General features: G+C 42.8%; 1 protein-coding gene across 1 annotated transcript in view; it reads right to left on the reverse strand.

The window, feature by feature from the left end:
• Positions 1-25,402, reverse strand: part of FAT4 (FAT atypical cadherin 4) — a 130,038-nt gene that overhangs the window by 46,131 nt on the left and 58,505 nt on the right. The window contains exons 6-8 of the mRNA XM_032955021.2: positions 10,789-10,920; positions 9,511-9,772; positions 5,175-5,537 (exon numbers count right to left, since the gene is read on the reverse strand). Of these exons, the coding sequence (XP_032810912.2) occupies positions 5,175-5,537; positions 9,511-9,772; positions 10,789-10,920 (757 nt within the window). The remainder of the gene's footprint in view (positions 1-5,174; positions 5,538-9,510; positions 9,773-10,788; positions 10,921-25,402) is intronic.

Genomic DNA, 25,402 nt, shown 5'->3' on the forward strand with positions numbered 1-25,402 from the left:
TGTATAACATAATTACAGTCCGAACATTTTACAACAAACCGCATGTGATCCCGAGCAAGCTTTTAAATTCCATATCGAGTTTCTCCGTAAACTGCCACAACCCTCCAAGACAAGCAACTGGATGCTCAGCCGAGCCTTCAGTAACGACCAAATACATCAGTGGTGATTTATCATAGGCCTCGTTTACCAGCGTTAGGGTTAACACGTTACTGGGAAGTGAAATATGGCCTGAGATGGGGGGGGGGGCGGGGGGGGGTGTGTGCAGGGGTGGGGGGCATTAAAGTGCACAGGCGAGGACTTTCGTACTCTTCCACATTTGCAGTCCTGAAAAGCACTCGTAATGCGAGACCTTGCACCTCTGACACGATCGGGCTTCAGTGCATTCCCTGAACTGATGTGCGATTCGTAACAGTGCCAGGAGCCCTGTACATCAGCCGGGCTAAGGCGGATGAATGACTGGGTGCAACGTGATGGAAAGACAAAGAGTTTGCGGCAACAACAAAAAACGAAACAAGCTGCTTTGCCATCCTTTAACGCAATCGACAATTGACAGTAATTTTAGAAACGTTATCGTGAGAACTAAAAATTGCACAAATGGGTGGGGTGTCATGCATGGGATTATGGTCATGGATAAAGAAAGGATGTGGCTTATAATGTCCGCTTTAATTTGTTACTACCTTACATTGTGTCATGTCTAAAGTATAGTAGTTTAGAGTGAGTCTGTATTTTTATCGTTCCATTCTCAAGACTTTACTACTCACCCATATATACAGTCCAATCTGCTTTATTTTTTTATTTTACAAAATTAAATAACCCTGCAAAAAATTGTATGGCAACACCACTGTCAGGTTTATTCATTCACTCGGTCTCAGCCCAATCATCCACTTCCACGGAACGTTAAAAGCAACATTCTACGGTAAATAAACAGGTTGAATTGGAAAGCAGCTGCATGCAATTTTTTTAAAATGTCCGAACCCCTTTAGGAAAAAAAAATACACATTTTGCTCTGCCGGCACAATCTGGCTGATGCGATTCCTCAAATGCCATGTAAACCTATTTTTCTGTTCTTTTTCTGGACGGGATGTGGTCTCGCTTGAGCGGTGTGAATAATTGTTTGCAGAATACTTCTCTTGGACCTGTACAACAATTTGTTCTTCCCCCCCCCCCTTCTTCCCTCCTCAGCTCAAACCAATTTATGCCTGGTGTCAACAAAGTGGACTATCGTTGTAAATGTGCGGGCTGCTCTCTAACGCACTCATGGTGCTGAAGCAGTAACTAATTGGCCCGTTCTGTTCACAAACCTTCACCAATTGGCTGTGTCGGGAGCAGGTGGGTGTAAAACACATTTACATTTACGCGATCTAACCCAAAAAAACTTTATCATGAATAGTGCATTTTCTTCTTCAGCAGAAGGCATCAATTACCTTCTTCTGCCAAATGATAATAATACAAAAAATAACTCTTTGCTTTTATAACGTGTACGTATTTGCAGAAAGGCCAAAGTGTGCATATATACATTAATATTTTTTATTCAAAGAATGTCTCGGGTTACTTTTATAACAGAAGGAAATGTGTACTCATGTAATTAAATATCGATTTAATTTATACAGAATCCACACAATCTTTGGTGACATATAGGTGGATATCAATAGACATAATATTGGCTCTTTGCTTTTATTGGGTGGAATTGTGAACAAGAGCCACATCAGAAGTGAGTACGTCCAATCGGCATTATCGTTGGTTCACCGCAGCTCAAAGACTCAGTCCCTACAAGGCGTGTGGTGAAGTTAGGAGATCTCCATGCGCCCGGCATTTGAAGGCCTGAAGGCCAGAATCGGTGATTTCACCGACAATGTGTTCAGGGAAGCAGCTCCATATCCGGACAGCCGAGTGAAGGGAGCTTCTGTCCAGGGAGCAATGGTCTGACAACTATGTATTCAAACTAAGTTCACAGAGTGATCACACATACATTAATTCTCTCATGTAATATTGATTATATGCAGCATATGTACAGAATGGACATATAATACAATTCCTACGTGTCTATTTTTATTCCAAAACTAGCCAAATATTTTAATTGACGTAAAATCACGAATAAAAAAAGGGGTGGAGCGGTGGCACAGTTGTTAGCACAGACTCTGTGAACCCAGACATCTCAGCTTGAATCCCAGCCATGGTTAACATCAGTCGCGAGTGATATCTGAACCGGTCCAGGCTCCCTATTCACCAACCTCATATTGACCAACAGGTAGTGTATAGCCAAAAAATCCCCATGACCGACATTGCGTGGGGAGGCCTTCATCCAGCAGTGGATTGAGAAAGTGTTGTATATTTATATGTTAACAACATGTTGTTGTGGGAACAAAGTTGTTACCAATTGCAGTATACATTTGATTCATTATTCACACTTGTTCATTAACCTCATTGCCATAGCAAGTTAATAATTGTAAATACTTGTTGCAGTCTACTTTTAGGTACCACAAATTATGAGATGGAGCGTACAAATTATCGTGAAAAAGATATTGAAAATGTTACACGAAACCTAACATTAAATACACTTCACAAGAGGGTGTTTTTTTGAGTTAGATCGCATCCATATAAATGTGTCATTAAACCCGCCACCACGACACGTAACGACAGATGTATATCTACGCGATCAACCCCCCCCCCCAAAGAAACCCTCTGCTATGGTTAATATTGGTCGCGAAAGACTATGTGTTAAACTAATTAAATTTGGTTAACACCGACCTTATATGCTGATCTGTCAATGAGTTATGGAATAAGGGCCAACGTACGGAGAACACACATTTCCATAATAAACACGGGCCTGTGAGGGCATTCAATGTAGTATTATTGGAATATTTTAACTGCTCCTCTGAAAGTAGGCGGACCGCCAAAACAAGGCCTTTGACAGCTTGACGTACGGGCCACATTAGAGCGAATGGAACACCGTGGACAACGCGCTGACCCCCTGCCGCACGGGGAGTGGCAGGAGAGCTTGAGACGAGGGGCTCACCCGGCCCTTTCAGCAAGGGACAATCAAGCCCAAGTCACTTAGTTACGTGGACATCATTATCATCAGCCACGATCTATCCACTGCTGGAAGATGGTCTCCCCAACGCCCAGGATATTTCACACGGTCTTCCGATGCAATGGATCCGTGGAGATGCTGCCCGCGTGCTGATTTATGGCTACATTTCCGGAGTCGATGTCCTCTCGGATGTGTTCCATCATTATGAAATAGCAAAACGAATCGTATAATTGAGCATTTTTTTGTTCGGCAACACGCAGCTGGAAAGTGGAACATGGCACGAATGCTGCCGTGTAGACATACTGTACGTGAACAGTCTGTATTAATAGAACACTCTTAATATTTCCCCCGATGTTTCAAATCACCAGAAGACAGTTTCGAGAATCGCCTGAAATAACCTCCTTAACCTACTATACTCATTGGCAACATTTTTGAATCGTACATAAAAAAATCACTGATTTATGAACTGCGGAAACAGTCATACTTTAAGCACTAATATGAAAAAAAATATAAATGAAAATAAAATACTCCGATACAAGGTAAGCAATCTATCTTGAAATGAGTGGGTTCCACGGCATTCCAAATAATTTGTCTTGCGCATTCTCTCTCTCTCTCGCGCGCTCTCTCCTTGTCTCCAGGAGACTAATATTGCTGAACAATGAGGCCGGGGGTGGGAGCTCTGGAGTCATGATAAGACAATTTGTCACGGAATAAAAAAAAGCGGTAGGAAAAACCAAAAGTTCACGTGTGCAGCTCCAACGGCGCGCATCCACGCGGACCGAGACCGCCGCCCGTGCCGAAGTCCTTCTCCGTCAGGTAACTTATCGCCCAACCGGTGGCTGCCTGCCAAAGGGTAATGGCACACCCACCACCCGCCTTTCGGCTTATAGCGCAGACAAAGCTCAGTGAGAGCACGCTCTCTATCCATACATGGTAAAATAAGATAAACGAGTCGATGGCCCCGAAATGAACACTGCACGTGGGGAGAGGTCGTGTGTTTCACTTTTAACGTTCCCGTATGTTTTTTTCAGCTCCAACTTTGCAACAACAGAAGCCTCAACTCATGATACGAGAGACTTTTATGCTACAGTGAGGGTACAGTATTTCCTTTTTCAGGTTTCTTGGATGTGCTTTTTTCCCCCTCTGCTGCAAAGCTAAAGCCATTAAAGAGATTGGAACAATCGTGTTACTTTCATTGCCCTTTAATACCTTCGACCTCCAATGCCAACTGTTATACATCACGCTACAAAGAACACGCCAAGAGTTCTGGCTGAAAATCCACCAGAACCCGAACCCAGACAACCAGATATCATCCCTTTGAGGTTTGTATTGCAAGGGGTAATGATGGTAATGATGGAAGCCGGTGAATATTATTTCTATTATAAAATTCCACTTGCAATAAAAAAAATTACAAGCGCCTGACAAATGCCCACCGGTGTGACATTCACCAAGGATCGGAGCCACATCCACTCACCATTGCTGCAACTAATTTATGTAAAAAAAATCCGAATGGCCACAGGGAGCATGTGACATTTGGCGCTATTCACACTCGACGGTGATGCTCCACTCCAATCGTGAGCAATGTCTCACCGGTTTTTTTTTTTCACGGTTGCTGAGTACAGGTCCAAAGGCCCAAAAACGCTTCGTAGCCAACACACAGTGAAGGATTAATAGATGAGTGTTAACATGTTTCTTGAATTTATTGAGAGTTATGAGAACTTGGTATGTCAGAAGATGCACTTCAGAAGGCTGTTAGGAGTAAGTCGAAGAGACGGGTAAAGGAAAGAAGAAATAAGTGAAAGAAGAGGGCTACCAGATGCTCTCTTTAAAGCAAAAACATTCAAGTGGAAATGGGCAGCACCCGTCATGAGAACTACTGATGGGAGACAAAGGACAGACTCAACTACAGAGTGGATACTGAGAGATGGCAAAAAGAAGCAGAGGAGCGGAGTTTAGAGGTCACCACTGGACAGGAGCAACTGGGAAAAGGAATGGAAGAGAGTTGAGGATGCCCTCGTCCAGCAGTGGGAAGTTAAAGACCGACAACAAACAACATCAGAACTTGCGGAAATCTTCCTGGCATCAAAAATGAAACAACAATTCCAGCTGACGCACAAGCAAGGCGCTCGCCCGTTTGCTCTACCTTCATCGTCGTCCGTGGCGCTGATGCGCAGCAAGCTCGTGCCGGGCGGCGCATCCTCCGGCACCTCGGCCGCGAGCGAGTCGTTCTGCACGGAGGGCGCATTGTCGTTGGCGTCCAGGACGTTGACGTAGAGGCGCGCCGTCGCCGCGAGGCCGCCGCCGTCCGTGGCGCGGGCCCGCAGCACGTAGCACGCGCGGCTCTCGCGGTCCAGCGGCCGGGTCACGTTGAGCGCGCCCGTCACGGGGTGCAGGCCGAAGGCCCCGTCGGCCCAGTCGCTGTCCTCCGAGGGCGCCAGTGCGTAGGTCACCTCGCCGAAGGGGCCCGAGTCAGCGTCGCCGGCGAGGACGGTGCCGATCACCGCGCCTGCGTCGGGCGGCACGGGGCAAGTGCCCCGACAGATGAACGACACAAATCCACTGTTGTGGGTTCGATCCCGATCCTGATGCCTGCTGTATATTTGGAGTTTGCGTGCCTCTCTCGCTGTGGTCGTATGAATTTTTCTTCGGGTCTTCCGGTTTTTCCCTCCGCATTTAGAAACAACATCATGAGTTTAGAGTATTTGGCTGAAATACATTTCCACGTGATAAGCCATTTCGTTTGGCTATCATTTGTGGCCAGGTCTCTTCTCAAAAAGAGCTTTATAGCTCAGTAGGCCTTACTTGGTAAAATTAAAAATATATATAGTTTCATGCTTATTCATATTCTTGGTTCTTTCAGTAAAGTCACGTATTTTATTGTTTCCCTTCTACGTGACTTGACCGAAAGAACCAAGAATATGAATCCTTGCAGTCACGAAAGCTTTAAATCAAAGTTTCATGCTTGTTTAGTTTATATGCTACGTTGTTGTGTAATAACACCTGGGACTTTTTCCTGGAGCTGTCAATCGACCCCGCTCGATCGGTGCCAGTGACGTAACAATCTGACTTGCTGTGCACCTCATATTTGATTTGTTTTTGTTGCCTCCCCTTCCCTGTTACTTTGTCCCCTGGTCACTACCCTTCTCACCCTCTATGCGTTTCGTGTTGATTCAATAAATACGTTTAAAAAAAAAGTAGCAACCCACAGACTGCTGGGTGAAAATTTGGCAGCCTAAAATCTCCCGACGGTGGAGATTTCTCCCCGCTGAGATGCAACCGCGTGGAAAACCGCATCCATGAAGACACCCCCATAGTTATTCACAACCTCACACCCGACGAACACTGCGAACCTAGTCATTGTGATAATAATCAAACAAGACCTGATGTTGATCTAAATCATGGGTGGTATATGGTATGCACGAATGGCGGAAGCCACATTTCTGTCAGAGTTATTCACGTCGGGGTCATCTTGCAATAAGATACGTGAGCTATTCAGGGTTCGGAAGGCTGATGGATAGGCAAGGCACCAGGAAGAAAATTACAATTGAGAATCTGCACATTTTGCTCCTCCTCCGCAAGACCAAGCAACAGCGTGCGTTCTAATCTGCACCAGCCGTTCAAGCCGACTGATAGAAGACTGCCACCTAGCAGCATGATGGACATGGCCTTAACTATAATCGTCAGCTAATCATCGAGGAATATCATTACAGTGAAGTCAGATTGAATGCATTCATTACCAGGCTTTGGTTTGTGTTCTGCAAGCAGCGTCATTTTTTTAAAAGCCAAGATGGGTTTTTTTTTACTTACACTCATATGGAAACAGCCCTTTTGGGACATGGGTTGCATATTTGTGAGCTGGACGTTTGCCACTTGCTGATGATATTCACATGGTGCCCGTACTTTTTTTCTCTGAGCAGGAATAACATCAGCCTCAATTTGGACCATCTCCAGCAAAGAGGGCTCCGTCAACAGGGTTTAGGGTCAACCGTTGGTGACAAATAGCAAAGAGGGCTCCGTCAACAGGGTTTAGGGTCAACCGTTGGTGACAAATATTGCATCATGTTAATTGTGTTGTGCTAACGAAAAAACAAATCTGGCACACAGAAGTAAATAATGTTAATAGCAAGTATATCGAGAATACTATCACTCTGCTGCAACACTTCTCCTCATGTACACTTTTCAAACGTCATTACAGTTTGTATGATACCATGGCCAATGCGTGTCCATGGCATTCAAAAGGCAATCTGTGCAATGCATCTACTTGATCTCTAAATACATGTGTATGACAGCATTCCATAAATGCTCTGAAAACATAATGAGAGCTACAAAAAGCCTCACATTAGCTTCTAATGACCTTTTTGAACAGCTTAACTGACATTATTTCCTAATAAGTGGCGTTGAGGTTTGTGGTAAATGGATCTTTAATATAGGTCTGCGCTTACAGTCGCAACCATTAAATAACAGAGAGGACACAAACAAGATGAGGAGTTATGGAACACGGATTTGAACCGTGGATTGCAGTTTTGATGTTTGATTGCATAGGATTAATCTGAAACAGGTGGATTAAAATGCCTAACAGGTTATAGGATAAGCTAAAATAAATAACGTTATGGAAATACTAACTTACCAGAAAGAAAGAAAGAAACAACGCCTATATATGAAGTATAATTTTGTTTTAAGTCATGTTAAAAACAGCCACGTTTCTGAGAAAAGTTCCCCAGGTGGCTCAGAGGTCAGGAAATTGAGCTGGCTTCACCAAGATCGTGAGCCTGAATTCACTCAGCCACCCATGCTCACACTAGATCTCCAAAGTGTAGTGAGTTGATGGTATCAGCTGGGTCACCAACGGCCGCACAAAAAAAACAATGACATTAAAAAAATAATTTTTACTCTATTATGACAGCGAACATTTTTCTGTAGCAGGGCATGTGGGAAAATGTGCCATTAGGTACACTTACCCATTTCTAAGATCAATTTAAGGTTACTTGAACTGATCTCAGTTGTATCTTTCTACAGGATCTTCTCTACCATAATGTTGCCCTTCCCCTGCACCGTACGTAGCCAACCATAGCATGGTTGGCTACGTACGGTGCAAAATAAGTTCAACATACGTACACGCATACAAGCGATGCAATACTCTGCAATAGTTCTCACAAGAACATGCAGAGCTCAGATTTTCCTTGGTACTTGCCCAGCTACACACCGGCTGCGGGAGTTGATGTAGAATGGGGGCCTTCAGCCATTCCACACATCGAATCGTGCCAAAAGCTGGCTGATGAATTATGCACAATAATTGTGGTTGAATGTCTGCATAACTCTAGAGTTAAGCAAACGTGCAGAATCAAAACTCGATATCAATCAGGCCCTTTGTCTCATCGCATGATTGATCCCTGACAATAGAACTGGAAGAAAAAAAATGTAGGGGAAAAAGTGAAATTATAAAACCGATCACATTTTCAGATTTCTGCATACGCATTCATGTATGTATGTTGATCTTCTTTCGCACCGTACATAGCCAACCATGCATGGTAATCGGAAGTGCGGGAGAGGACAACAAACTAAACACAAAAAGCAGTTCTAAAGAAAAAACTTAAAAGTACATAGCTCCAGTGGCTTCCGAATGTCGGAAGAGCTTTCCAGACAGCCGCAGAAGAGCATCTGAAAGCATACTCTTTGGTTCTATTGGGTAAATTCACGTAGGTAAAAAAATAAAATAACAAAAATCAGGACGTTTCGGCCACAACACAAGCGGCCTTCATCAGGTGAAGGGATCAGGCTGTCTCGAGGACAGCGCGGGAGTGAAACACAGCCACGCTCAGACCGCGGACCTTTAAGCTGTGTGCGAGCAAACAAGGTGTCCTGACAAAGAAATTAGCAAAAAAATTAGCATTTGATTGGCCGATTTTAGAAAAGAGGTGGTGTACGTGCCGGTGGACTTGCCGTTTGGCGCGGGGGGGCGGGGGAGTTTACCTATTGATGGTGTGAAAAGGGAATTTATAAGAGCTGCGAAAGTTTGGGGTACCACTACTTGAAAAATATACTGTACCATTGAAATGAGTTTAATGTTTAGTTCGATTTAGAACATCTTTCCAATGGTTGCTTAATTTGAAACCATCTTCTCGGTTGAAATTGTGTCTGTGTTTGTAGATCTGAATTGCCTCATGAACAAATCTCTGATAAAAACCCGTGGGTTTGCAAATAACCTTGGTATCGGAGAAAATTATATCGTGATCACCCACAGCGTTGTAACAGTGATCAGCCACGGCAGAAGAATTCGTTTTGCCGTTTTGCCGTGTCGTTTTGCCGTGTTTTGAAAGCACGCAATCCAGCAACTGTTTTTGTTCGATGGTCAGCCAAAAAAAACGCAGCGAGGATTACCGAAGTTTGCATGACGGTACAAGGATCGACGGCCACGTAAGTCGCATTTATGTCAGGAGACGCATGTGCGGCCGTTGCGGCGAGTGGGACGCGACGATTACCTGGGGCTGCATCCTCGGCCACGTCGAAGGAGTACGCGTGGCGGGAGAAGCGCGGGCTGTTGTCGTTGGCGTCGCGAACGGCAACTGAGAGCCGCGCGTCTGTGGCGTGAGTCCCGTCGCTGGCGCGCACCGTCAGCAGGTAGGAGGCCCTCTCCTCGCGGTCCAGCCGACGGGATGCCCGCAGGACGCCCGACGCGGCGTCCACCACGAACGCGCCCTCCGACCCGCTCAAAACGCTGTAGGTCACCAGCGCATTCTGGCCCTGCCGGTGCGGGATGACCCACAACGACAGCTTGCATTTATAATGCACCGGTAATGTTGCGAGTGTCAACAATTAAACAGAATTGGGCCATTGGCATGCTGTTAATCGCAAAGAAAAAATAAGTTTCGGGCAATGTCCCTTCTTCATCGTAGAGAGATATATAGATGGGCCAGGGAAATCGAGCGAGTTTTAGTTTGAGACTGCACTATACACTATGGGGACTGTTCCCCAAAAACATCACTCGTTATATATTTCTTATTTCCCTTTGTGGGAGTGTTACAGACCAATTTGTTCAGTTTCTGTTATTATGTTTGTGTAATCTTCTTTGGTTCTTTCGGTAAAGTCACGTAGAATGAGAATAAAATAATAAATTGATAAAATAAAATAACACAATAAAATTCTCACGACGTTTCGGCCACAACACAAGCGGCCGAAACGTCGTGAGAATTTTATTGTGTTATTTTATTTTATCAATTTATTATTTTATTCTCATTCTACGTGACTTTACCGAAAGAACCAAAGAAGATTAATCCTTGCAGTCACGAAAGCTTTAAATCGAAATGTTTGTGTAACACTGCCAACGCAATATCACGCAATTTTCTTTGACAAGGAAAAGAGCCAGGAGGCTGTTTATAAGGGCCCAGACTGCTTGTGCTCATTTTCAGGGCATCACATGTTCTTCTCCAGCAATACACATTACTCCTCACAGTGGGAGAGAAAGGTAACACAATGCTACCACATGGCAGCACAAGCTGTGGGTGTTACCAATAAAAATATATATTTTATTCTCCAGACACTGCGAATAGGACACTTTTCAGTTTAGTATAGATTTGGAAAAAAACAAGGTATAGCCTGCCAAAAATGCTTACTCCCAGTGTCCAAATTCCAGCGGAGGAAACATTTTGGCAGTTGCATGCACCTGGTCAATATTGGCAATATCAACAATGATAGGCTTCGGTTTAAGCGACTGCATTTTAGCCGCACCTGAGGCAACGTGTTTTGTTGGTTGGGCCCACCTGGTCAGCGTCAGTGGCGCTCAGGGTGAAGATGACCTCCCCTTCACCGGTGTTCTCCTCCACTTCCAGCTCCATCTCCGGCACGGCAAATACCGGCGGGTTGTCGTTGACGTCCTCCACCGATATTTCCACCTGGCGGTGGGAAGCGCACGTCGCAAGAGGGCGCGTAAACAAACGGCCCACACGTTTCTCCCTCGTGATGTGCGTCTCCGAAGCGCTGGGTCGCTTCCGACACCAGTGTATGCGTGTGTGAGATATGCTTCTTTTGTCAATTTGAGTTTCCTTTGAGAAACAAATCCACTGGCCTCACTTGCACACGGGCGATAGCAAGACCGCCTGCCCCCCCCCCCCCCCCCCGCCAAAGTGTGCGGTTTGCAGAGCTGTCCCTGTCGGCGATGTGGGGAGATTGCTTTACTCTTCAAACATGCGTGACAAAATAAATGTTTTTTTTTAAATTACCCACTCTGTATTGATTATAATCTCTCTTTAAAAATTTTGCCACACAAATGGGTAAATGCCTGCCTAATTTGAAAGGGAGTCTCAGAATAACAAAGCTGATTGAAATAACGAAGCTAAAATAAGTAACACCTTCCAGTCACTGGAGCAGAATGTTTGATGTTCTTCATAGAATATATTCAGCTGTACATCTTGCAATCATTCCATTCGTGGGTTTTCCCTGATGAGATAAGCTTAAAATAATTTGGTTTCACAAAATGGAGGGATAAAAAGCTTCCAAAATCAACATTCTTACCAATTCTCTCGCCTAAATTTTCTCCAGATTCAAGTCTGACTATTCACTTGAGGGCTCAGTCACACACTCACCCACATACTGCCATCAGATTGAAATAAAAAAAAAACTTTAAACTTTGAAAGAGGTAGCCAATGAATAAGAATCTTACCTACATGTCACCGGTGTGTAAAGTGAGGTATATTTTTTCCCAATATTTTAAATAAAGCAAACTTTGCAGAATTCCAGGCGGTGAGTGGAGCTGCCTTTATTGCATATTTTCTTTTCAAATGGCTTGAAAGAAACCGTTAACATAGAGTGCTCCCCTCTCACGTGTTTACATTAAAAAAAACAGCAAAAGATTTAAAATGAAACATTCGGTATCAGCCAGAGTCACGGACATACCAACACATTTTTACTGTACTTTCTATTTATATACCACAGAACTGCATCTTTAAACATTGCACTTGGTATGTTGAGCAGTATCTTATTGTACGTAGTTTTTTTTTCTTCCAAGAATGAGTGGTCTCGTACAGATTAAGGCACTCAAGTGCAAGTGCAAGGGAGTGTCAATGCAGTCATGTTCACTTGAAGTCAGTGTGGGTGGTTGGGCTACTGAGATGAAGTGCAGTAGTTTGTCGGTGATGCCAGTGTGGTGGATAGAGAGAACGTACTCTTTCCTTGCTGCCACAGAGCCAAAAGCCACAGCCGAAAGAAAAAAGATGCATACGAAACACAAAAAAGGCTCATTGCAAAGAGTGGCAATGATGACACCCCCCCCCCTTCACTAAATTGTTTAAGACGCGTAACAAGCGGCGGCCTTGGTGGGGGCCCCTCCTCGCGCGTCCGTGATTCACGGCTGGCGAGAGCGAAGGCATACTTGACGACGACGAGACCCCTCCGCCCGACCTCGAGGCTCACGCCGTGAACAATTTCCTCCTCCTTCCCCTTTTGTGCCGCCTAATAGAAACGGCTCCATTGTTCCGGAGTCGTTACAACGTTCTAGGATTTCTGACCCCCTTCGCCGCCCGGCGTGAGACCGCATCGGCACGACATGCGCGCTCATTTAATATCCGTCAGCACCGGCAATTAAGGCTTACTCTCTCGAGTCGCCTTTTAATGGGAGTAATACGTATTTTCCATAAGGAACATGCAGATGTTTTATGGAAAAGCTGTTTTAGAGCTTATATTTTTCAATTCCCCTGGCGGCGATGGGACTCTTTGGAATGCGTGTTAATGGCAACAGTGCGTTAACACTGAACTTTAACTTGCAGTTCATTTAACGAACTGACATCAAACGAAGTGTCGTCGTCGTGTGGACAACAAATGTGCGATGGCCGCACGCAAAGGGCACTACAAAGCACGTGCACGCTTATCTTTTGGCGATGGGCTTCCCCCGATCTCTCCTCATAATTTTACAAATTGCACTTGCACCAAGTAACTAAATAATGACAGTCGCTTGCGCAGCGGCAGAGGAAGTAAGTCACACCGCACAAGCAATCCCAGAGGTGCCAAGAAGAGATTTATAGCTGCGTGCTGTTGTTGTTGCTGGAGGAGGGGGGGGTGGGGGGTTGGGATTTTTGTTCATTCTTTCTGAAAGGATAAAGGGCCTGCCTTGGAGGGCCAGCGTCTGGCTAAGGGAAGGGCTTTGTGTCACCGCTTCCCGTCCTGTTTTCCTGCCACCGCTAGCGCCGTTTGCCGCCGCCACCACGACTGCGGGCGGAGGATAAGCCCCGTGCGGAAATCAGGCGTGCGTGCCACCCGCCTCTCTCGCACGAGCCAGCGCCTCTGCGTGGGAACCGGGACTGGCCCGAGCGTTTTACCGCAAGGCCTAATTATAGGCACCGCTGTTTCCTACAGGAGTAATGGGGCCCTGGTGATGAGAGGGCGCACATTCCCTCGTTTATCGCGTCTTAGTCCACAGGTGCTTTTCATCGCACCAAGCCAACCTTTGAAGACAAACTCATTGTGAGCTTGTATACAATATTGATTTTAGATTTTTTTTTTTACGTTGCATGGGGCACGGTGCTCTTCGTAAAAACATCTGACAACCAAGCAGCATTTGTTTAATAAGAGCGACTCTGCTGATGAGACTCAGAAGGTTGACACCGGACCAGAGTTTGGTTGCTTAAACAAATACTGTGGGATATTATTGGTCTGGAAAAGCAATAGACTGAAGGACTAAAACATTTTGTATTTGGAGACGCTGAACAGTCTGTATATACAAATTGCAACTTTTGAATGAGCTATGTGGACCAATAAGGCCAGGCAAATTTGAGACACAAATACCAACGTTTATTTTGTATACATTTTAATTTGAGGATGTTGTGACTTTTAATGTATATATTGAATGCAATCTTCTATAGCATCTTAAAATATGTATATCACTCCCCCCCACACTCCACCTCAGTCAAAGTAAAGGGGATGTTTTTAAAAGCCATTTCATATCCGATAAATAATTTTGGAATTGCTTTGTCAAGGACAGTCAATGATAATGGAGCAGTTACGTGCGATATTTAAATTATATATTTTACGTGCCACATTCATTTTATAGAGCCTTACAGTTTTACATTTCATCAGAACAAGGCAATCATTACATTTACCCTGATTAAAAAAAGTGTTTAGCAGCCCCCTTTTCTCGCGAGAAAACGTGTAAAGGAAACGTGTTTAAAATATTTGTTTCTAAAGATTGGAAGCTAACGGTACATGGGAGTAAAATGTTGGGAAGGGCTGCTTCCAAAAATGGGCACGAGTCAAGAAGAAGGCTTGTCCAATTAAGGGTGTAGATAATGGGATTTTTTTTTGGGTGCAGGCCACATAAAAACAACAGCTGCAAGTGCTGAAACTCACTCCGCTTGTACAAGTGGAGCACAAACCGAAACTGCCCGAGAGCAAAAAAAAAGTATTTTTTTTAATTGAGTGCAGTGCAAAACCAAGTGCCACCTGCAACCCTCCCGAGGAATGACCGTCTCCAGAAAGAAAAAAAAAGGTTCTCCCAATAACTGAAACCACCCGTCCTCTGAAAATCCTAAAGCGCATGCTCAAATCACCACCAAACACCAAGGCATGGCCCTGCACAGTTAACCTGCAGCCTATAACCCTAATTTCAGTTTTAACTTACCCATCGTGAGCGGCGTGCAGTATTGCATACGTTTCGATGGGATCGACTTGCCGCATTCATTCGTCTCATTAAAACTATTTGAAAACATTCACCACTTTCATAAATATTTGTGTGGCTATATCCTGCAATAAAACATGATTTATGTTCATTCAAAAACACAAACATTGTGTCCAGATGCTACACACATAAATAATGTATCTCTATTTCTTACCACAGGGCACAATAATATACCGTGCACCAGAATAAGCTTATAAAAAAAACTATTCCTGGAATGTATATGACACATAATTGGACTGCATTTACTTCCAAGCAGCCCATTATGTAAATAAAGTGCATTCAACCCTAAATTCTTCCAGCGGCCTTGCATTCATTACCCTGTCAAGATCATACCCGCAAACTCCACCAATTCCTTAGAAGAAATGTGTGTGGGACTGCTCGCACATGAGTTCGTTATCTGTGAGACGTGAGCACATTCGTGACAAACGACGATCGCTGTTCAGATTAGAAAACGCGAACAAATAGCATGTAGTGAACATTGGAACCCAAAGCAAGTCACACTCATATTTGTCTTATTCATATAGTTAGTAGGGCATACAGTGGTGTATGAGAAAGTACTGGATAAGCCACTGGCTTGTGTTTAGGGATGGGATATCCGATTATTTAAATCATAGATCAATCTACACACTATTAGATTGATTACTCAGCCAATCAAATAACACAAAAACATTTGGCAATTAAAAGGTAGCAGCGCCCTCCGTTCCCATGAATGGGAGGTGACGGGCAGGGCTTAGGGACGTCACAGGGAGCATCAACGGTGTGTCACTGGGTATGGTTTGTGGGGAGGGGGGGTTTCCTGCCTTCGGAAGGCAGAATGTGGAAGTGGTCGCCATCTTGAAAGGGGTCCAAGTAATGGACCACAAAAAGTTGTTGACTAGAATCTTTTTCGTCAATGAATGGACTTTTCTCGACTTGTTATTTGCACCAACTACCAATAACCACAACGACTACCAATGAGGACCTTCCTCAGGTCCATTCAAGAGGCAATAGGAAAAAAAAACTACACGCCAAAAAGTTGCTTCTCCAACTCAAAAAATTCTTACATCATTTTTCAGTTGATTAATGGGTGTTTTTTTTTAGAACTGGAATCATCAAATGCCTCATGACATCAGCCTGCAGGTGTCTTTGGTGCTTTTTTTTGGTGAGGGGAGGGGGGGATAAAAAAAAAAGGTTACTGCCAAAAAAATAAGAAAAATCGGTCATACAAATTACGCAGCTAATTACATTAAATCCAATTTAAAGCTGCAAATGGAAATTTCAATATTTAAACAAAACATTTTCAATGTATAACAAAAATAAGGGTCGGGCTAAAAATGCACTTTTTAACGTTAATTCGTGATGGCACTGCACTGTACTTGAATGAGCTCATAGGAGGGCGAATGAAGGAGCTGTCAGAAAACCAAAAAAAAATTCCAGAGCCCCCTTCCAACAAACCAGCCTGTAAATCGCTTATCTGCTCACTGCCGCCTGCTGCCGGGATCCAGCAAAGATGAGTGTGGGAGTACTGGGAGGGATGGGGAGCTCGGGGCACCAAACATGCTTTTAGTCTTGGGCATTTTGACCTTTTCACCCCCGCTATCCTGCAAGCAGGCTGTGCGGTTGACGCGGCAGAAAATCGTCATTAATAACTCCCTTTCTCATCTGTCCCTCCCGTAAGGCCTGTATATTAATTTGAGTTTATTAACTAGCACTTGATTTCCTGTACAAAGAAGTGCCACAACCTTCCACTTAAATTAGCGTTATTTGCTACACTTAACCGCAAAAAATATGGTGTCACAGTTGACGGAAATCCACGGTAAAAACGTTGGCTGCTATTGAGCATACACAGCACCCGAAGTATAGGACTCTTTACTCGCCAAAAGTGCACATGGTCTGATTACTTTCTTGGCTCAAGGCTCAGCCTTGCACCTGTTCTTGTGCACGCGGATCTCTGCATTTAATAGACGTTCAGCATACATTTGACATCTGCCCACTGATGATTTTTTTTTTATGGGGGCACCAAGCATGAGAACCGACTGGTGTATCCGAAACAAGCATGAGCATCGTATGCATGAAAAAGTTCAGCGTTCCAGAATTAAAAATGTGCCAAGTGCAACCAGGTGGTCTTACCCGGAGGCTCTCAGGAGCTTATTAATAGGCATTTTTCTGAATAGGCATTCTTCTTGATTGATTTACAGAAACTGATTTTGCCTATCGTGATACGTACAACAAATAACGACTGTCATCATAACCATTACGATTGTGAAAATTGTGAATATTACGCGATTTGTTACAATCGTGTTAATCGGGGTGAACAAATGAGACAGCAAAAAATTACGGAGAATAATAAAAAAAACTAGAGCATGGAAATGAGATCGCAAAAGACCGATTCTTTAATTGAATCACGACTCTGAATCAACACAATTCATCGAATCATTGCGGGTGAGTTGACAGATGCCCAACTATTTACTCACGACCATGACGTCAATTTTGTTAAGATTACTGACCAATTCCGTACGTACGAACGTTACACATTCTGACGTGAGATAACACGGTCATTGAACAAGGGGCACCGCGACTTGAACTATTAAGTATGTCATTTAAGACATGCATTAACAGTACCTTGAAAAAAATCCATTCCCAAATATATTTAAATGGCCTTCTTAGCGGAGCCTAAAGGATGGAAGTTACAGATAGGAATATGGCAATGTTTTAATATTAAGCACAAAAGTACAAAAAAAAATGCAGGGTCAACAGAAAACATATATGCAGCCTCCAGTTTAATTTACAACAAGCACTTAAAAATACTCCCGTTCGGTATCTGTTTAGCAGATATATACTGCCAAGCTATGAAGGGTAAACTGATAATACAATAACGCTGTTTTCGACCCATTTCCACTGGAACTTTCATAGTTTTAATGTATAAATATCACCTGCCGACCGTAGCACTTGTAATGCAGCACAGGAACATATATGTTTTATTAATATTTCGGAGGTAAAAAAAAACATAATCTTAAAAGTGCTCCTCTATAAATTTGAAATACAGCCTGTGGTCCTGTCTTAAAATGACGCAGACTCTGGTCTGGTACCTCTCTATGGATTACTTCTCATTAAAAAAAACCTGACTGCAGTTCACTGCAGCCCAGGAGGCAATGCAGCCATACTAATACATTAAACGCTTTAAGATTGTTTGTCAAGTAAAAAAAAAACGTCGTGTCAAAGCATGCTTTTTTTCATCAAGACACTTTTTGTATTTGTTTGAAAACCAAATCCTCCCATTCTTCCTTAGAGAGTCTAAATGTATCCCGTGCGTTACTATAAAATATGAGTCGTCTTAGCTTGTCCAATGCAATTTTATCGCAATGTCATTTCAGCCAAATATCGCTCGTTCGCCTCCGATAACTCCCGCTCGCATCACACGTTTCCCCTCACCTTATGCCGTAGTACCCCGCCACTTCGTAAAATGTCCACAACGAAAACCCTGTCCGTTCAATCCTCTTGTGTGTTTCGTGGCTTTACATGTTTATGATAAATCTGCATATCCTGACCCCTACCGGCACCTAACATAATGCACTTTCATTTATGTTGGACCAGAGCAGTACTATATTGGATATTTCCTCAAATGAAAAACATTCTTCGGATAGTAAGGTGCACTTTTCTTCCTCGTGTATTTAAAAGCAAAAGTTAGCGGGGGATATTATAATCTGGAAGATATATGTGTGTATGTGTTGCCACATTTGAATAACTGTATTGACACCGGGCACAGGTTTGAGGTGCGTCTTATTTCTGGAGTGTGTTATAATCCGGAGAATGCTGTCCTATAATATATCTTTTAAAGTGTAAATTATTTAATAATAAAAAGTAATTCAACCTACAAATGTGTATATAAAATTATATATATTTCATATACACATACATATATATTTCATATATATATTCTTTTATAGACATATTTTTTCAAGAACGGTTGAGTAGGAATGTTTATGTTTCTATTAGCAGTTTGGCACAGAGCATTCGACACAGCCACTTTTGTGACCCGGTTAATATCCAACAACAAATCACTTTGAAGATGTATGTATGTGAGATCTCGTAACGTGAATTAATGTAATATATTTTTGCCATGTATGTCTTCTTACAACGTGAAGGTATGTTTGCATGTTCTACAATAAACAAGCCTAGACGTGTAATACCCCAGCATTAAATTAATTGTTGTTGTTGTTGTTCTAATGAGTGCCTGTATCCAAAAAAGAGGCCTTCGAAGTAATTGTCTGAGTCCAGTTTCCAGACTGTCTCTGCATCGGTTACAACTTTGAAGTACAGTTGCCACCTCTGATGTACAAAATACTGTGGACAAATGATAGGATAAAAACTTACAACGCTGAAAGAAGGGATAACTGAAATCTGTAAATTATGATGATAAAACCCATCACCACACAAACACGTATGCAGGTTGTAATCACGCAACCTGCATTAAACCGGTCTGCAGTTGTGTCGTAGTTTCACTGCCGCCTGTTGGGATTAATATATTTTGTCAAATCTTCGATGGTGTTGACAATGATGCATAAATTACATTATGGCCACACATGCAGTTCGATTGAGTTGGTGGTCTGCAGTGGTCTGGGGAGCTGATGTACATGCGACGCTGCACACCTTCTCGAGTTGTAAAGTCGAGAGGGGAGAACATGTGCATGCATTGCCTCGACTTTTAATGTGCCAGGAAGAATTACACATTTCCTGGGACAGCTACCTCAAAAATGAAAATATGGGATAGGTGGCAATCCTACTTTTTAATAATACGTTACAGATAGCAAGGGTGATGATGGTGATAATGATTATTTGTGATGCATGATGATGAATTTTCCGTTGGAATAAATCACACAGCAGAGCTATGCTACCTGTATTGCCAGAACAGTAGCCACGATTGTAGAAATTAATCTGAGGCATGTGTTCAATCGACATACAACAGAGCCTTAGTTTCTCACAGCCAGTCTCATGCGGTAATGCTGATAATGATCGCCATGATGGGGCTTGCAGTTGGCCCTTTTGAAAAAGCTTACAAAGCAGCCAACGCCGTCAATTACGGCAATTTTAAAGATGTTGGAAAACATTCAATTTTCTAAATTCTGCCACAATTTTCATCTACTCTGCAATCGTGCAAATTGAATGGTTGACGTCCCCTTGTGAGCCAATTTAACTTTTTGCTCGCCTTCTACCCCCACGCTTTTTTTGCACCAACTGTGCTTGCGCCCCGTCAACTGGGGAACGACAAACACGCGTCAAATTGAGTAACACACATATCCGTTATCGTCAAAAGGCGTAAACCCGTCCCATTGACAACCACACGGAAACGACCACGTGAAAGTTTTCGAGTGCTGCAGCTTGTTGCAGATCAGCACGATGTCTGCCATTATTCGCCCACGTACCAGGAGGTTCGTTCAGGACCCGAATGGAGCGCCTGACATTCTTCCTCAAGAACACGAATGCCAAACAATAATGCCATACCACCCGTAAACACATCAGAAGGTTAACCATGTAAATATATAAAACTGCAGAAAACAAAGCTGCACTGGCTTCCAGACTGTACAATGAATATCCAGCTAATCCAACAAAATCAATTGTTGAGCTGTCCGCTTGATGGAAAAGATAAATAATTTAAATAAAATGTTGGGCAGCTATGAAAGCTTGAGTAAATTACGCCATCTTCAATGTATTGGATGTGCACAAAAAACGTTCGTTTCAGAGCTTGTTTTGTATGGAGCGCCAATAAAAGAGATTGAGTAAGGAAATGCCAACGTAAGCGCTGTCCTACAATTTAAACCCGAATCTGCTCCTAGCTCTTTGCACAAAGACTCGTGCATTGCCGTGACTTTGTTTGGAGAAATGCAATTGATTTGACTTAAGGTTGATGCACCGTCCACTGCTGAATTTCAAGAGAATAGCTGGGTGTCAGAACTTTCAACAGCTGCAGAAAGAGAGTGGCACACAAAGCCCCCCTAAATATATCCATCAAAAATAGAAGGGCAAAAGATGTTGACAGCTGTGCCGGGAGCCATAGGAAAAAAAGTGTCTGGGAAACTGGCTATGAAAAGAGAAAGCTAAAATTATTTAGTGAAGGAAACCCCTAAATTATTCGTACTTTTATCTTCAAAAATAATATGAGGAAGTTATACAATGCTAACATAGAGAAAGACGTGCATTTGGCTACATTGAAGGGGAAATTTAGAAGCACAATGTAAATTGTCGTATCTTCAAATCAATTAAAGAGCAGCACCCATTAATCAAACCAATCAAAACATTCTTACGCTAAAGTAAACACTCATATTAAAATAAGTACACCACAAATTCAACTGTCATGAAGCTTTTTTCATACAGACTTGTAAGCGGAGCGAAAAGACGATACTAATTTATGACCATAGAATTTTTAATTTGCGATGGGAGACTTGTACCCCAAAAAAAAAACCCAGTTAATTCATTGGATGAGCACATGTGCTTTGGATCTTGTGTCATTAACAAAGGGCTTTATCCATAAGCTTTGACAATGATGGTCCGATAATGGCATGGGCCAGACTGGTACCAAGCTGTGTCATCCTAGTACCTGGAGCTTATGCACAGCACATGTGTTCCTAAACAAAAGCCACTTATCACCGTGGGATGCAGTCGCACACTCAATCATGCAGGCAGACCAGGCATTCCACTCTTGTGGATGTGACCTGAATCATGAAACATTATCAATTCCAAAGCTCTTCTATTTTGTGGCCAGAGCATCCGATCAGTGGAGGCATAATATAACGGTGCCAAATATTTATTTGTTTAAAGGGGAATGGGGAGTAATAGGTACTATACACGTTTTGGATTCATTTCCCATGGAAGTGCACATTGCTTAGGACAACAGAAGTTGGAAACCGGATATGTTTTTATACATTACCGCCTTAAAAGCTACTGGTGGATTTGTTTTCTTTACTGTTTTTTTTGTTAATTAGTTGCAGACCATGTACTTTGCTATTCTTATTTGCTTGAGTACCTGACAACATGAAGCTGTACACTCTATTCATGACTTTCATTCCGTTAATAGACACAATAAAAAATTATATAGGACGTAAAAGTCAAGCCAAGTCAATGTCAAAGGGACTCCCTGCTAAAATGAGCAAAGTAGATTTAAAAACTAATTTTGTTTCAATGTCTAGCAATGCCCAAGCAAAAATCTGAATTGTAACAACATTCTCCCCTTGAACATGTCATGCAATGGTCGATTACTATTTAAGTGTAAGAAATTAACTTGAAACAACATAAAATTTTGATTTAAAGCTTTCGTGACTGCAGGGATTCATATTCTTGATTCTTTCGGTAAAGTCACGTAGAAGGGAAACAATAAAATGATAAAAATATTTTTTACAAAATTTCACGACGTTTCGACTGCAACACAAGCAATCATCATCAGGTGTGAAAACACAGCAAATTTTCTTGTGGTTTTCACACCTGATTATGATTGCTTGTGTTGCAGTCGAAACATCGTGAGAATTTTATTGTTTTATATTTTTATTATTTTATTGTTTCCCTTCTACGTTATTTTACCGAAAGAACCAAGAATTTGAAACAACATTGTTTAATGCTAAAATTCATGGTGCTTAATTGTTATTTTTTAATTGCATTGATTAAAGTGTGGTGCTTTCCCTCACTCAATAAATTCACTGCAAAGTTCCATTCAAAAACAGGGACTACGGTAACTGGCCGCACGTAGCACAGGCAAGAAGCAAGAAGATACAAGTTGCAAGAAGCCTCTGCTATGCAACTTGTATCTGGGAACAAAACCAAACTTCAAAGCAGTCCGTTCATTGTGCACTTTAACACAACCCTTGTGTAAGACCACGGGGAGACTTTAGTATGCATTCTCTGGCTTTAACAATTGGAGGATAGGTATTTGTCTCAAAGATCATTAGGAGGCAGGGAATGCCATCACGTAGCAAAAATACATATCAGTACTGTACTTTAACAGGCTCGAATAGAGAGATATATACTGGACAAATTTACATACTTATTTACAATGTGAATGGGATGCTGCTGCAGTGTAATGATGGTAAGAACGATGGACTTTGCAATCCCAAGGACACTGGTTTGCTTTTTTGGCGCGGTGATAGCAAAAAAATATCCAAAGGTTGTATTAAATAATTCAGCCGTTAAAATGGTAATCAATTGCCAAGTAGTGTGTGGTGGGGTAGAGTGTGAGTACTCCCACCTCTTACAAGATGTCTTGCCAACATGGATGAGTAGGCCAAACACCCTCTAGGGAGGGGATCTCTTATAGAGTTCCCTCCTATTCTTGGTTCTTTCGGTAAAGTCACGTAGAAGGGAAACAATAAAATAATAAAAATATAAAACAATAAAATTCTCACGACGTTTCTTGCTGTGGTTTTCACACCTGATGATGGTTGCTTGTGTTGCAGTCGAAACGTCGTGAGAATTTTATTTTATTCTATTTTTATTATTTCATTGTTTCCCTTCTACGTGGTGACTTTACCGAAAGAACCAAGAATATGAATCCCTGCAGTCACGAAAGCTTTAAACAAAAAAAATATTTTTTATATTTTTATTGTTTCCCTTCTACGTGGTGACTTTAGCGAAATAACCAAGAATATGGATCCCTGCAGTCACGAAAGCTTTAAATCAAAGAGTTCCCTATTGTGGAGGCCATTCCCCCGGCAGTGGCGTCAACAAGAAATTACAGGGCTGCAGTTTCACCTTTACAATGTTAATACCAAATTTCAGTCGCGCAATGAAAACCCAAAACCTTTTTTAGTGGCTAGCTGTGAGAAAATATGACCATGAAAACATTTGTAAACATTCATTCAGCTTAACTAAAACACTCAGGTCAGGAGATTATTATTAAATCATGAAGAAAATATGGTTCACTTACAACGTTGTATACTGTACTTGGAAATAAACAAACATTTGAAGTTGCTGTGCCATATCTGGATTGAACGTCGCTGTTGATTTTTTTGACTCCACGTGTTTTTTCATTCTCATGTTGAATATTTTGTTTTTCTCTGGTATAATTTGTTTGTGTTTAGTCTATTGTCCTTCCCCCCCCCCCCCCTGCACCACACCTCCAATGAGCACGGTTGGCTACGTAGGGTGGAAAATAAGTTCACAACATGCAGGTCAGACATCTTAGAAGAGGTAACAAGTACCCACACTTTACCCCCCACTACATACGACCTGCAGATCAACTAACTGTGGTGAACCCATTTATACTGCTGGGTGGACAGAGGCAGGGGTAGTGAGGGGTGGGTTTTAAGAATCCTGCCCCATTGTTTTTGACTGCCACGCGATGGAATTGGATGAAACCGGGAGACGTCTGGATTGCAAGTCCAGTGTGCCTAACCATTACACCGTGGCATCCGTGTATATATTGTTATTGATATTAATGACTCAATGTGCGGATGAAATTGGTCACCCACACATATGCTCATGAATACAATGCACAACCATTCAGTCAGTATAACACTTATGTTGTAACCATGTCTAAGACAAATACACGAAAAGCCATCAAAATCCTTTTACAGAGGGCATGCTTTTTGGCGGGTCTGTGCACCGATGAGGTAATTTTTGTACATTGCGCATAGAGGCCCCAATTGAAAGCAATTACAGTTAAAGTTACCAGATGCACACAAAGTAAAAGCGAGTCTGCGTGGTGTGGGTTCAACTCGCTCACTTTCCATCCATGCTCAGTGTCCCCGTGTTGCCGAACGTTACCTACAGGTCCTAATACGTAGCGGCGTAGCGTGGTTATGGACCCTTGCGCAAGGAATTAAATTGGGCCTCCTCTCCAATTACTCCCCGTATTCCTAGCCTGGCGCCTGGGACCCCCCCCGCCCGGCCGGTAGTCCTCCGGTTGCAGCTGCACCGCCTGCACACTCGACAAGCTACTCCACTAACCGCGCACCAAATCAGACCAATGTTATTAGCTTGTGCCTGCGTCCCACTAACGATTTGACCTTTGCCACTAATTGCGTCTCTCCACGACTAAGAACATAATCGCAGAAATGCGAGAAGTCAAAAGAGTGTATATAGTGGAATAGCAATACAAAAAAGAACCACGTGAACTTTGAAATATGTAATATGGGAACAATTAAAATGCTCTTATTTGCTGTCATATTTTAATCAATATCAAGCGGCATTGTGAAAATTAATATATGAGTTAAGCTATAGGGTTTCCTACACCCCCCCCCCCCCCGTAAACATGAAAATGTCAACATTGTTTTCATGAATTGTATATATGAGTGGCATATTCATTAGGTGGCTCAGCGGTAGATCGAGCGGCTCACAATCGGAAGATTGCGACTTAAAATCCTGGTCGGGGACTGATTCAGCCCTTCTTGCAGATTAGACTGGCCGAATACTCACCGCAGGGCTCAACGTGAGAATCACTTCGACTTTGTTCATTTGGACAATCCATGCATGGTAAGAAACAAAAAAGGGCAACTCCCATCCCCGCACGTGCAGTGGCTGTGACACCCTTCCCCTTCCTGCACGTCACCACCGAAGAAATAAAAAAAAAACCCTTATAACTCCGATGACCAATTTTCCTTCCGATATAAATTAAAATTGCCTATCGAGCGACCACAATCCGAGCAGTCTTCCCTGAAATTACATCATGCCCTCAGACGTGGCCGTGAGCTATTTTGTTTGGCCAGGAGCGCAGCACCCAACGTTTTCAGTATCGAATAACGACG

The sequence above is a fragment of the Petromyzon marinus genome, chromosome 16 (assembly GCF_048934315.1).
Source record: "Petromyzon marinus isolate PM22_M1 ecotype Great Lakes invasive population chromosome 16, UKy_Petmar_22M1.pri1.0, whole genome shotgun sequence".
Classification (NCBI taxonomy): Eukaryota; Metazoa; Chordata; class Hyperoartia; order Petromyzontiformes; family Petromyzontidae; genus Petromyzon; species Petromyzon marinus.